Genomic DNA, 15269 nt, shown 5'->3' on the forward strand with positions numbered 1-15269 from the left:
TCAGGAACCTCCAACTCCAGCTTCATCTGGCACCCAAAAAGGGGTTCCTGGGAGCAGTATGCTGGATCAGAGGGCTACTGTGCTATTCTTTACTTAAAAATCTTTCAGAAATATAGAGTCTCAGAGTTGGAAGGAACTAGGAAAGAAACTCATTAATAATGCTCCTAATTGAAGCTATTTATTTCCAACGGCTTGGCAGCAAAATGAATGGCTTGGATCCTGGGCTTTGGAGATTGAGAGACCTGGGCTTGACTCCCAGGTCTGTACCTTTTTCATGCTGAGTGATCTTGGGGATGTTATTTTTTGAACTCTAGATTCCTCACTGGTAAAACCAAGGATGCTAATGATGACTCACTGGTTTATTACAATAATCATATGAGTAAATGTATACAAAGAGCTAGATGCTACTCGCAACCTTCTTAATGTATCCAAAAAGGTCATGTTTCTACCATCAACCTGTCCAAGGCATATCCTTGATTCTCCTCCTTACAAGAGGCAATTCGGCCTGAGTCATATTCACAGTCCAGAATTAAGTAAGGAGTATAATGTTGTCCTCATAGCATTATTCCTATCGTTAGAAGATCTGTGCCCAAGATGTGAGGGCGCATCTGGTCTGAGTGTCTAGGGACCCTGCTTACTCTGTGCAAAGATAAGGAAGTAGCATAGAAATAACAACATATCTTTACATTTTTAAGTTAAAATAAAATGTTTCCGTTAAAAAGTTAAACACTGCTCGGGGTGCCTGGGTGGCTCAATCGGTTGAGCATCTGACTTCGGCTCAGGTCATGATCTCGTGGTTCGTGAGTTCAAGCCCCATGTCAGGCTCCGTGCTGACAGCTCAGAGCCTGGAGCCTGCTTTGGGTTCTGCGTCTCCCTCTCTCTGCCCCTCCCCCACTCACACTCTGTCTGTCTCAAAAATACACATTAAAAAATTAAAAAAAAAAAAAAAGTTAAACATTGTCCAACCTCTGAAGATAAGCAACTCTCTACCATGCAATTTCTACTGAGCAGCCGAAGAATCATGTGATTAAGAGTGTGGAGTCTGGGTCCAGATGCCGCGTCTGAATGCTGGCTCCGTTCTCTATTAGTTGTGGGATTATGGACAACTTACCCAATCTCTTTGTACCTTAGTTTCTACATCTATAAAATGAACACAAACACAGTACCATCTTCGTGGGGTAGTTCTGAAGATGAAATCAGTTCATATACATAAAGCCCTCCAAACACACAGGAAGTACCACAGAAGTGATTTTTGTTGCAGTCTGTTCTTATCTTCATCAACATCACCATCATCACTATCCTCTTCCTTCACGGAAACTGGCATCTAGGGAGGCTAAGCATCTCGTCCCAAGTCACTAAGAATTTGGTGACTGTGCAGCAGCACTCAGCTGAATTCAGCTCCACCACGGCACTCAAGCCCCCATGTGCTCTGCTTTTCCCTGCTCACTCTGGTAGACTTACTGCTCCAATTTTCTCCTTTGCTCTGTAAAGGCTTTTCTTCTGGCCCAGACTGTTCCAAGACATTTCTCTGGGTCCCGCCTGGCACTGGGCTAGCACCGTGCATGGACTGGCCCTTTCACACAACAGAAGGAGGGTGGATGTATGGTGGGCATCTACATCATCCCTCCACCCACCCCTCCTGGGTCCTGAATATGAGGCTCTTTAAAACACTGAAGGCACCGAACAGCAGGGCCAAGTGGCAGGTTACAACCTGGTGAACGAGTCAGAGTCGAGAACGCACTGTGGACTGGGCTCAGGTGGAGCAGCAAGCAGGTCGGGAGCCAGGCGGACAGTCCACGGAGAAGGGTTACCACCATGCAGTAGCTATCCCAAAAGACCAGGCTGGAGGAGACGGGCGGGGGCACAGACACCAAGGGGCCACAACAAGGAAGAATCTCCATCACCGATGCATCTCTGTCTCAGGTCAGACAAAAACAAGCCCAGCTTGGACACAGGTACTGCAGAGCATGTCCAACAGGGTAGAAGGCATGTGGGGCAGAGCCGAACAGCAGAGTTCGGTAGGGGAGATCAGGGCATACACCATCCCTGCTCCTCTGGCAAAAGGCATGTGAAGCACTTTCTTGTGTTATCTAGTTTCAACCAGGAGGAAATCCCTCTGATGTTACGTTCTTACCCTCCTGACCTCCCCGCAGGGGCCACCACACTTGCCCTCATCTTCCCAAAGAGCCCCTCCTTGCTTTCAACATCAGATTACCCTTCATTCTGGACCTATCAGCACTCTGTGCACCCAGTCTCACAGCTTTTATTCCTGCTCCTAGTTCCATGGCCTTCTCTCTTCACTTGTTCAAGCTTTCTTTCCTCCCTCCCCCTCCAAACACTTGTCTGTCCACCTTTGACTCATATTGCCCTGAGGCATGAGGCGCTTCCACCCCACCCCCCTCAACCTCGGCTATCCCCTTTCAGAGCATTGGGCTCACTCCAGGTCTGCAGCGGGCTCTTGGGGAACCACCCCAACCCCACCCTCGACTGTGCAGTCGAGCTGGGGAAATGGCAGGGGGAGTGGGGCATGGTGCAGATGTTCAGATGTAAATGATTGCTCATCCGGGTTACGTGTTTTACTGCACATGTCAAGAACCATCTGCTATCTCAGCCATGGCTCAGATTGCCTTTGAGAGACTGTCAAAATGTGAACGAATGATACTGATTATAGTCTAGGAAGGATTCAGTTCCTTTGACTCCTCCTCTGTTTCCGGGGCTGGTTTCCTAGAAGTGAAGATCTTTGGGAAGAAAGGTCATATCCCCCTCCTTCAGTTTTTCACTATGGTTGGTACACGGCAACTCCTGCTTATCTTTCCTTCCAGCTCAACTAATTCCTTGCTGCCGAGGTTTCATCCGCTCCCCTTGCTTCAGCCTCAGCAGTGGCAGCAGCTGGTTATAAATTACCATCCTAGAGGCCTGGAGCTACCTCACTCAACCTTTTTGCTGGGCTTCGTTTCCTTCAATCTTTTCATCATCTTTCCCAAGTTTCTAAGCTCGCTGCTGTTCTCATCTGGCCCTGTCAGGCCTCTGACAACACACCCACCCACCTTGGTCTGACTTTGTGCTCTTTCTGCCTCCTACGTTAACACCCTGTGCTCAGTACAGTTGGCTCACTGTAGATTTCTGCAGATGTGATTATCCAAGCTTACAGTTTCCTAGAAGCAAATATCTGCCTTCTGATCCTTTCAAAACCTTATTACCCTAAATTGAAATGTGCAAAAACTACCTGAAAAAAATAAGGTTCAAACCAATCTAGTTTGTGCTCATTAGAAGCTCTGCTGGATGTGGACAGACACCCATGACTGGCGCAGTTCAAGGACTCCCTGTAGCTGGTTCCAAAACACATGCGTTCTTAAGTTATGCAAAACAGTTGTAGAAACCCGAATCCATTATTTGGGTGCTAGAATTTTTTTTTAATTTATTTTTATACACAAGAATTACGCAAGAAGGAATTTCACCATGGACCCATGTAATTTGGGTACTCCCTTCTGTAGAGACATTAACCACAAGAGGCCTCACTTAAATTAGCTGTTTGATAAAACTTCCTTCCAGAATGCAAACATATCAATAACTTCCTGAGATATCATCACAATATCCTCTAGATGTCACCTTGAGAACATTCCAGGATGGAAGGCGACTGGCTTTTGCACTACACAGACAACTTGAAATAGACCCATTTAAGACTTTGCAACAATCAGTAGTCTAATTAAATTTTTTTTTTTTTTTTTAATTTTGCCAGTTACCTCACAGATTAAGTAGTGCTCCAAATTAAGTTTAATTCATAAAATGATCGAATTTCTCTTTCTGGCAGGTTTTCTTTATAGCTCTTTCCACCAACAGAAACAAAAACAAAAACCTTCCTTTAAGAAGTATTTCTCATTGGGGCGCCTTGGTGGCTCAGTCGGTTGAGCATTCAACTCCGGCTCAGGTCATGATCTCACAACTCGTGAGTTCGAGCCCGGCATCAGGCTCTGTGCTGACAGCTGGAGCCTGCTTCAGATTCTGTGCCTCCCTCTCTCTCTGCCCCAACTCACTCACATCCTGTCTCTGTCTCTCTCAAAAATAAATAAACATTAAAAAAAATTAAAAAAAAAAAAAGAAGTATTTCTCATAGATTCTGATTTCTCTTGAATCTGTCATTCTCCCCAAAGGTCCTCCCCCAAGGATTTCCCAATTTCTAAGGCTGCTCATCTCTTTACCTGAAACATCTGAGGGAGGAGAGTATAGCAAAGTTTAAAGGCAGAAATCAGTTATTCCTGGACCGGCAAGAGCATTTATTTGGGGATGATTACCCAATAAATTGTTTCCTCTTTAATTTTTTTTAAATGTTTGTGTTTATTTTTGAGAGAAAGAGAGAGAGAGTGAGCTGGGGAGGAGCAGAGAGAGAGAGGGAGAATCAGAATCTGAAGGAGGCTCCCAGCTCTGAGCTGTCAGCACAGAGACTGAAACAGGGCTACAACTCGTGAACCACAAGATCATGACCCGAGCTGAGGTCGGACACTTAACCGACTGAGCCACCCAGGTGCCTCACAGTCGTTTCTCTTTAATATGCCAAGTCCACAGCAGGCTAATAACTGACTCATTGGTCACGTGGTTCATTCAACCCAAACGAACTGTGAGGTAATTCATTAAGGATTTTAAACACCTGAGAGCATGAAATCAAGCTGCAGAGTGGGGAGGAAACACAGGAAGACTTTTATAAGCACTTCAGGGAGATCTGGATTATCTTGGGTGTTATTTCCCTCCATACAGACAGACTCAGCCTGGAGGGTCTGATTTTCAAATATTATAGAAAAACCTTGGAATATCGATCATTTTCTTGTAAAGAAAGTAGTCTACATAATAGAGGAGGTCTGTAGAGTCAGTCTTATAGGATTTCCAAGGGGATCCTTGCTGACCTGCCCACCCCCGCACCCCCACCCCACAACACACACCAAATAAGAAACTCCTGGAGACAAGGGGACAGGGAGCTGCAGAGAGACATGGATAGTCATACGGAAGAAACCCCAACACTAAAATCACTCGTGGCGCTCAGGGGTGGGGGTGGGGCACGGGACTGCACCATGTCCACTGAGGACAGTTGCTGCGGTTGCTGACACTCCCCACAGCTGCATTATCAGTCACCTCTGGACGCCGGGGCAGTGATCCCAGTTCACTCCCTGTTCACCACTGGACAACCTCCAGGACCGCATGCAGATGCTGGTGACTGCCAGAGAGAGGAAAGTGAAAAACAACCTGCGGTGGAGTGTGCTCAAGAGTTCCTTAGAAAGAACTAAGGAATTACTTAGTGCCACAAGGAATTACTTCTCAGTACAAAAACAGTGTCCCTTTAGAGAGCTGGATTCTTGTTATGGAAAGAAAAGGAAAAAAGAGAGGAAGAGAGATGCTTATTAACCTTCTATTAGATACACCCTGCAAGCACCTTCTTTCAAGCTTAACTGTCAACTTTTTTCTGAAATATGCATAAAGATAATTTTAAAATAGGGGGAGAGACCTTACTTATGCAACATTCCCAAATTATACTATTCAGGAAATATTAGCAATTATATATGTATTGATGCAGAAAAATTACACATTAAGCAAAATTCCATAATAGGAAAAAATAGACTTGATATTTCAAAACATGTTTATAAATCCAAGATGTCCTCTGACACCTTCTCATTCCTGCTGGATGAAGCGTTATCAGAGGCGATTCTAAATTCCCAAAATTGAAATTTAAGTTTCCCCTAGAATAAAATCTTTAATTTTTTTTTTTTTTTTTTTTTTTTACATTTATTCACTTTGAGAGACAGAGAGAGACAGAGTCCAAGTGTGGGAGGGGCAGAGAGAGAGAGGGAGACACAGAATCTGAAGCAGGCTCCAGGCTCTGAGCTGTCAGCACAGAGCCCAATGCGGGGCTCGAACTCACAAACCACGAGATCACGACCTGACCTGAAGTTGGATGCTTAACCAACTGAGCCACCCAGACGCCCTAGAATAAAATTTGTAAACAGTAAAATTACATTTAATAAGAAATTTATAGTCAAAGAATCTCATGTAGGCTGTGTTCTATCTTGACTTTGTACACATGGGTTATAATACCGATTCCCAGGAATACATCCGGTCTTTGTTGTTTCCATTATAATTTCTGCTAGTACTGACAGATTCCCATTTTCATCTGCTCTCTCTCGCCCAGCATTTACAAATAAGCAGTTACATACAATTATTATTAATTAATGATTATGTGTAAGGCACTAAGAAGTGGTCCCCAACCAGTCAATAAGAGGAACAGGTCATTTTTAGAAAGCAAGATTATAAGTCATTTTTTTTTAAACCTGAACTGCCAATCATCTATTTGCTCTCAAGATCCAAACTACAGAACAAAGCCAAACAAGGTTTTACAGTAGATCTGTTGCTTTATAATTATTTACTAGAAAACAGAGGAAATAAATACAGATGACTCCCAGAAGTACTCTTAGACTCACAGTCTATTTATTTAGCATCCTCTGATAGAGAACCCATTAGGGTTCAGGCACCCAAAACAGATGAGATAAATGGCTTAAATTTCTAAACCAGGAAAAAGGTAAGGACTGCCTCTTTGGTTTTCAAAGTGAACCTCCGTCTCTAGTAGGCAGGCTGACTCCCCTTCCCTTAAGAGTTAAAACCAGTCCCCCTCATCTTACAGATGTAATCACTGAAATAGCAAGAGGTTTGTGGGATAGCCTGTATTATTAGCCCAGTAGCCAGTACTCAGGTATGCTTTAAGCTGTTCTGTCTATGGGGTTAAAAGAATAGGTCAAGGAAGAAAATCCAGATGCAACCAAGAATCAAGATTTGTCACATTGGTCAAAGAGGAAAGAGAAGGGACTCAATGTTAAATCAAACCAGGTCAACACAAGCATATTAAAGAAATTCAGCAGGACAAAAAGTATTTCTCACAATCCTAAAGGCACTCTTGACATTTAAATCCAATACCAAGAGAAGGCCATAAAAGTAGTTTGTGAAGCAACAGACAAGGTTCGGTCCTCCTTCTGGCTTGAGGCTCAAATGTCTCCAGGCAGAAAATCCACACGGACAGGTAAGGTGGCAGCCTTTGCCCGAATCACTGCAAAGCAGGCACTGTGACATTAACCTTGTACTACTTGGGAGACATTTCATCTGTGAGGTTTGTTGTCACCAGGAGAGAAAAGTATTTCAAATGGAAGGCAGTGACCCTGTAAGGGTCATCATCAATCACCTGGGGTCAAAGACCTTCTCAATTGTAAGAAGAGGCAGGGGGTGAGGGAAAGAGGGCAGAGAAAAGATCAAAAGGCCTTTGATGGGAGTTATCTACCTACACAATAGAACCTGCAAAACGGACCTTCTCTGGAGTTTAAAACCTCTTAGTTTCTAAGGTGAGAGATTTCAAGAGGGGTCTTTGTTTTTTTTTTAAACTTGTGTGCTTAAGATGAAGACTAGAGTCAGCAGATGGCAGAAGAGGCCTACAGGCCCAGGTCTACATGACTGCCAGTTTCAAGGTCTGTCTCTGCAGAGTACTAAATACTATTTTCTTCTACAGCAAGCATTGGAAGGCAGGGAAGACCCCACCAGTAGCGCAGTTGCCAAATGGCAAAGTGGCTCAGCTGGAACCGCCCTGCAATACTGTATTCTAGCTGATGCAAAATTCTTCTTTTCTCTTTGTCTAAGGCAATACAGAGAGGTGGGGAAGCCAAGTCAAGCCTCTTTAGGCCAATGCCAATGGAAGGGTAGTCAGGACCTGTGGGATCTTTTCTATTAGTGATGACTTACATCTCACTACTGTTCTCATTGCTTCGTGAACCTTAGATGATTGAAGGACAGGGCTTAGATGAAGCGGGACAGGACCCCCTGTTAGAGTGGCGTGTGAATCAACTCCACTGGGTACAGAGTCAGAGGAAGGAAGGGGCAACTTTAACTAAGAGGCAGTAAATGAGGGCTCCACTGAACCCCTGGTTATCCGCTTGACAGACTTTTATGTGGTATATTCAAGGACAATCATTAATCCCAAGTAGGCTCAGTCCTGTCCCCAAGATGCCTTTCCCTCTTAGGTGGTGAGTGGAATTCTTTCAAGAAGACAAACAATATAAGCCTTTTAAAAAACCCACTGAAGATATTTATAAAAAATAATTATTTTAAGAAATAAAATATACTACAGAGCAATATAAATGGCTTTCAGATTATGGGCTGTTTTGATTAGCCATGCCCTAGATGCCTCCAGCCTACTCCCATTAGCATGGATAATTGAGAATCTGCTGCATTTCCACTGTAATGCAGTCTCCCTAATACTTTTCAGGCACACAGATGGAAAACCAAACCTTCGGCTACTATTTCACCTTACATGAATTCAGCACATGGCACTAACCTCTATACAGTCCAAAGAAGCCTTCATAGCGTAGCACTTTCTTAAAACAGTCAAAGCTGTTTTTATACATAAGTTCTCCCACAAAAGAGCCCGTTGATCGTTGGTTCTGCATTCGAGTTTTTACAAGATCGATGGGATACACGGCAGTGGCTCCGACAGCTAAAATCAAATAAAACCAGTATTTCAGAAGGAAGAAAGGTCAGTCAGAGGAAAGGGGAAGGTAGTTAACATCAAAGAGAAGCCTGATCGAGGAAAGAAACAAATTCTGCATGTACGGATTTTAAAACTGTACTCATTTTCCTAATAAACAATTGTGGATTTTCATTCAAGTGTCTCTGATAAAATGATGTCATAGACAGTTCAAAGTTTTACCTACGCATTACCTACAGCCTAACCTTATTCACCCATCTTTAAAAAGCCTATAGTAGATGCTAAGAGATAAGTAAGAGAAAAAGCCACTTCGAAGTCCCTGATCACATGCAGGTATGGGGGGAAGTTCCCTTTGCTCTTGTTCCATCTCAGGGGTGAAGACAGGTAACTGGCTTGGAAAGACCAAAGAAGGCTTTGTCCTTTAATACTGCAAGGTGGAAATCAGAGAAAAAAATATCAGAGGCATAATAAAAGTGAAAAATTTGCACTCATCCATGACTAACCTCCAGCAATGGAACCCAGACCAAACCTGTAGGCTGACTCTGCAATCTGCAGGACAACTGGTCGGGATGAGTCGACGGAGGCCTTCTTCTTTGCACACATGGGAATCAGGGAGGGGAGACAGGAGACAGAAAGAAGGACAGAACAGAAATCAGCACATATGATTTTTTTAAATTGCCCACCGGGTTCCAAATTCAGGACACGAACTGAAACATCAAAGAGGAAGGTAGGGTTAGATTCTGTTGTTCTAATTAAGGAAAAGCTATTACTGCTGTTAGTGCTGAAAATCAAATTTGAACAAAATGAAAACCACTATGTACCCCCCCCCCCAAATGTTATAAACCTATTTTCAAATGTTTAATTCTTATTAGTGATCAAGAAGACACAAACTTAAAAACATTAATGGCACATCATTCATCATCAAGCAAACTGGCAGGTTTGGGAGGTTTTTGTTTATTCATTTTAGTGAAGTATAGTCGACATACAATGTATTAGTTTCAGGTGTAAACCACAGTGAATCAACACTGAGGTACACTGTGAAGTGTTCACCATGATAAATCTAACTACATCTGTCACTACAGTTTCTTTTCTAATGGCAACACCCAGTCTGGCAAGAGTTGATAAAAATGGGGCTTCTCAAACCTGCCATTTAATCTAGAATAAACCTGAAGAGAAACTTGGTAATATACACCCAAACTCTTGTACATAACCTTTGACCCTGCAAGTCTACTTATAAAAAATCAGACTAGAAAACAATCATGTATGTAAACAAGGATCAAGCTAACAGAATGTTAAAAAGCAACACTGTTTTAAGAGCAAAAGCTCTGAGAATAACCTAAATGTCCAGTAAGAGAGGACCAGTTAAAAATGTTGCACCCTTGGGGTGCCTGGCTGGCTCAGTTGGAGACATGCGACTCTTGATCTCAGGGTCATGAGTTTGAGCCCCACACTGGGTGTAGAGATTACATAAATAAACTTTAAAAAATGTTACAGCCTTAAAATGAAATTGTATGTCATTGTAAAATGTTCTTAATGTTAAGAAAAATGTTCATAAGGTATTATAAAGTGAAAACAGGTTAAAAAGAATACAGCAGGTAGACAGGTATTCAGGATATGATTCTTTTTAACTTTATAAATGTTTGAAATATCTCATAATCTTTTAAGAACAATGTTAAAGACCACGTGCAATATGTTATTTCTATTCAACATTATTTGTGGGTATGTGTATGCATATAAAAACACATTAAAACATTTTGGCTATCTCAATACCCAAAGATAACTCAAAATATTTACAGTGGACCTAACAAGGAGGTTGTCTTGCAGGTAATTGTTACTTTCTCCTCTTTTTTACCCACTTTTTCTAAATTCACACTTCAGGCCAGTCAGTTGTTATTTTTTTGTTCTTTGGACCTTATTATCCCTACTGTGTTTTTGATGCCAAAACATTTTAGAGCACTGCATTTTTCTGTCTACATAAATACAAGTAATTTTATGTCATATAAAGTTGTCAAATGAGGGTGGCACATAGTGCTTAATAAATACCTGTTGAATGAATAAATACATTCAGTAAAATTTGTTTTTCCAAAAGTCATGATAATTAAAATAAATGAACAATGAAAATAATTACCAACCCCAGCTATCAACCCACTGAATTTTAGCTGCTGTCAATGTAACACAATTCTAATACAATGAGATAACTTGGAATCTCCTTTAGAGTCACTTAACTGAAAATAGCTTTACATAGAAATATGCATCTTCAGGAATGTAAAACATTTCTTCTGCAAATGCTATGGGGTGTTTCCAGTTCTATCTCTGCTTAGATGGAAATCACGAGAACCCTCATTTTGACAAATGCATCCCTAAGAAAGGCACTACTTCTTATATAGATATAAACAGGTAATACTCAGAAAGGTTCTGGCATCAAAATAGTGAGTGAAAGTATTTTGAAAATAATGGATGGGGGTGGGGGAGGCAGATGTACAGCTACCACTAATTCTTCATCTAAAAGACAAAATAAACAAAATCCCAGACTTTCATGTAACTTTTCTGAAGCTCGAAATGTAGCAAGCTCATGAGACAAGAAAGATTCCTATTCCTGCACTCCTCTGTTGAGGATAAATGGTAGCACAGAGCCTACCAGGTGGATGACCTCCATTGCGTGAGTCCTGTCAATGTTATCAGGCCTACTGGTGTTCACATAGCAAAGAATATTCCAGGCAAGGCCACTGTGAATTGCTCTACACCTCTAAGCCGCAGCCAATCATTTCCTGCTGTAAATCTCATCAATCTCGTCTAACCCTTGCATGGCCAGTATCAATGAGCACCCACCAAAATCTCTCAAAATCTCTCAAAAGTTGCAGAGGGCAAAGGAAAAATTGTGGGATACCACTGTCAGCTGGAGGACAGAAGGAAGCTTAAAAAAAAAAAGAAAAAAAAAAAAAACCTCTGCTTTTTCTTAATCCCCAAATTTCTATAACAGCCAGTCACATAGAGACGAAGAGATAATCATCTGGTAAGCAGTGTTTAAAAATCAAAGGGAGGAGACCAATGTTGCTTCTACCGCTGCACGTGATTATACACTTCTCTCTCCTGCACTCAGGGAAATCAGCTCCCTCTTTTAACAACAGCCAGCTGGTTTTCCAGAGGTGCCTAGTTAGGATTTACTGAGCACACACCCACCACTTTGAGTTACATGCTGCACACAAAATTTGCCAGTGCATTCAGCGTGGGGGAGGGGGGGAGGGGGGGCTGAAAGAAGGGGTGCTGGCTCGAGGCCTGCCAGTCCTAAAAATGCAGCCCGCATCAACCCATTGTGGTCAAACTGGCGTCTCTGTACAGACCCAGAGCTCCAAGCCAAAAACTGTTAAGTCTCATAGGATTCAGAGATGGCTTTGCTTAAAGGAGGTATTTTTCTAAAATGACGCTCGTCTGTGACTGGATTTACTTTACAAACATCGTGTAAGCACAACACATGCTATGAAAGCTTTTATTCTCTAATCCTGATCTATAGAGAGTAGGGCAAGAGTTAAATGAGGAGGGCCCATGTCTTAAGTTTCTGACTCTCATGACTTCAAGAGATTGGTTTCTGTTAACCATAAAATAAAATTTAGCATTCCTCAAATTGTTTCCACATAACTTATGAATCCTTTCACAGAGAAAAGAAGTCTAAAAGCCTTCAAACTATTACTCCAGACTAAACAAAATTATCTCATTTTGATATTCAGAAAAACGGAAGGCACGGCAGTTACACGATGAGCTGATGAAGTTCTTCTCTTCGGAGCAAAGGCAGCTTGCCGTGAGCAATGTGTCGCTTCGCCGGGACAGCGACACCAAAATGGGACTTCTGTCCCACATCTCTCAACACAAGATTTAGGGAAGAAGAAAAGAGCTTCTGTCTATTTTGGGGGGGGTGGGGGGGAAGGGAGGTAGACTTGCATGCAGTTAGGAAATCACCCCATCTTCTAAAGTAACTAGTGTCTATTAATCAGAACCTTTCTAAAGTAATTTCTCTTTGCAGCCTTTGGAAATCGTCTGGACTGTTGGTGCAAGATGTTAAATTGGAAGGTGAGACACCAGCACCAACAAGGCACCACCAAATAGAAAGGGTCTGGGGGTGCCCTACTACAGAAACATAAGGGAGCAAGTCTGCTCCCTTTGCCCACCTGCCTCTGGGCCTCAGCCAAGTTGAAAGGCAGAGTGCCCTCTTCCAATGGAGCAATTCGTTCAATGTCTGCCAAGGTCATACGTCTGGAGGGGAACAAAAAAACAAGCACAAGCGACAACAAAATACAAGTTCATTAAAATCCGTGTTATGGAATTTTAAAACGTTCCCTTGTTTGTTTCCCATATTTTGGAGTCCTCTTTAATTTGGCTTCTTTTTCTCCCAGTTTGCTGCCCTCCTCCCACCCCCAACTCCTAACCTCCTTTTATTAAGCTAATTAGAAAAAAAAAAAAAAAAAAGGCCAACTTACCCCCGTGGCTCATATAAATCTGCTAACTGAAACAAGATGTCAACTTCCATGGGTGTAACCTGACCAAATTTCTGAGCTGCCAGAACAAACTCCTCTGTATGGAAAAAGAGTTAAAAGGGAAAGATTCAACAAGGAATAGCCACTAAATGCAGCATTAACTCAAGGCACTGGAATGAGTGAACATCACAAAACTTTACTATCACAGAATTCAAGTAAATCCAAATAGGGTAAGAATTTTTGCAATTCTTTCATTCATCTGGAAGGAGTGTGCAGAACAGTTTCTCTAATATTGACCTTAAACGCTTTCTGTCTCATCTGAAGGCTTTGAAAAAATGACACAGTATGTTATTGAAATCGCAGGTCCGAGAAAACAAGGAAGCAGGTATGAAGCTTCACCTGCATCTGTCCTGGGAGGTTCTATTAATGATGCTGTGGGATTCTTAAGGGACTTCTCAGTTAAAAGAAAAAAAATCCTATTAACGCTGATATATTGTTCTGAGGTTGTCACCAGTGTAAGTTTATGGAATTCCTCACGTACTTTTGAAGGCCACTTTAGAGGCTGCAAATTTAGCTCAGGTTTTAGCATGATTTGAAAACATTTAAGAAATTTTGCATGGTTCCCTCATTCAAAGACTGTCTTCAGTTTATTTAAAACCTGCTGAAGACTGTTTTACTTTTGTTTGTCAGATCAAAGGATGGAGAACACACATGTACCATATGGTTAAGATGTGTCAATGGGATAGAAAAATCTATAACATAAACTCTCCGTTGCCTTCTTCACCCTAATAATAATATACCAAGATACTTGCAGGCAAAAATTCAGACTTATTCTCACTCACCCTTAGTCACCTCTACATCTTTCCTGTTGCCAGCCAGAGTGCTGTAGATCTTTCTAATGAGTTCCATGTTGTTAAGGAGTGAATTAAATCCATTAAAATAGGAGAAACTAACTTGATGGGACGTAGCACCTCCAGCAGCCTCAAATAAGTGGAAAATAAGAGATGGGAGAAGAACAATAAACAAAAGATTTATAGAATGAAGAAGATTCTGAAGTACATATATCAAATGCTAGTTTTGGAAGTAATCAAGAATGCATGTCTGAAAAGAAATGGCCATAAGTATTTTCCTTTCACATTAAAAAAAAAAAATAAAAAAGCTATAAGTGAATTTTAAAAGTAACTGCAACTAATCACGACCAGAGCTTATACTCTCCACACATAAGTCCTGGAACACTAAATAAATACATGTGTAGGATTATAACAACAGGACCAGTAGTAATTTACAGAGTTCAAATTTCAATTGGAAATGTTTTATAAGTTTGTTTATTTCATCTAATGAGCAATTCTGAGAGGCTCAGACATGCACAACTACACCATACACATACACATGTGTGTGTGCTTATACATGTAAAACTATATTATTCCAACACAAACACAGTATGAAAAGTGGTCAAGCCAACATTAATATCATGATCTGTCATGTTACTTATAACTAGCAATAAATAATCATTTAAGTACAGACTTTACATTGGTGGGATTTCTAGCAAACAAGCGTATTACGATAAAATTATGAGATGTCACGTGCTTTGAAAGGAGTTAAAACTGGTCAGAATTCTGATAATCGGAATTTGTAAGAAACCGTATTTTTTTCACAAGGGGGGGCAAGGGAAACAGATAGCATGTCCGTTATGAATGGAACTTCAGTTTGGGGTTTCAAATTCTATCCTTCCCTAACAAGGCAAAATATTTTTATTAGGAAAGCACTTATTTATAAAGTAACAACCACATAAATCTTCACTTAGTAATCATTTAAAATAGCTGATACAAGAGTTTAAAATGGAGTAGCGAAGGGTAGGAGGAAGGCAAGAAAGGGAGTTAGATTAACACAGTGCCAGAGTGGAAAAGGCCTTGTCAGAATTCCATGCCTCCAAAAAGAGGCACCAGGGGAAAAAAAGGTGAAAAGCTATCCTGAGTTCCTGCCTATGGTAAGCACTGTGGGAAACCCAGAGCATGGTGAAAAAACCCCAAAAGTCTCCCCGGGACTACCAAACCACAGTGTAAGGGTTTCCCAAACCGTGTGATTGTCAGAATGATCTGGGAAGTTTTCGAGATTAGATTCTAGGACCTCAGCACCTGTAGATGATAAAACCATAGGCCTGGAAGAAAACTTAGTTATCTATACTTTTAATAGGCATCCCTGGGGCGCCTGGGTGGCTCAGTCGATTAAGCGTCCGACTTCAGCTCAGATGAGATCTCGCAGTTCATGAGTTCAAGCCCCACGTCAGGCTC

At 41.7% G+C, this 15269-nt stretch overlaps 1 protein-coding gene across 3 annotated transcripts in view; it reads right to left on the minus strand.

Moving 5' to 3' along the window:
* Nucleotides 1-15269, minus strand: part of SLC25A13 (solute carrier family 25 member 13) — a 183860-nt gene that overhangs the window by 59854 nt on the left and 108737 nt on the right. For 2 of the 3 annotated variants that reach the window (XM_042918240.1, XM_042918257.1), the window contains 5 exons: nucleotides 13821-13959; nucleotides 12982-13075; nucleotides 12673-12757; nucleotides 9013-9100; nucleotides 8360-8518 (listed from right to left, as the gene is read on the minus strand). In XM_042918240.1, coding sequence (XP_042774174.1) covers nucleotides 8360-8518; nucleotides 9013-9100; nucleotides 12673-12757; nucleotides 12982-13075; nucleotides 13821-13959 — 565 coding nt within the window. The remainder of the gene's footprint in view (nucleotides 1-8359; nucleotides 8519-9012; nucleotides 9101-12672; nucleotides 12758-12981; nucleotides 13076-13820; nucleotides 13960-15269) is intronic. The other variant, XM_042918249.1, reaches the window with a different exon arrangement.

The sequence above is a fragment of the Panthera leo genome, chromosome A2, assembly GCF_018350215.1.
Source record: "Panthera leo isolate Ple1 chromosome A2, P.leo_Ple1_pat1.1, whole genome shotgun sequence".
NCBI lineage: Eukaryota > Metazoa > Chordata > Mammalia > Carnivora > Felidae > Panthera > Panthera leo.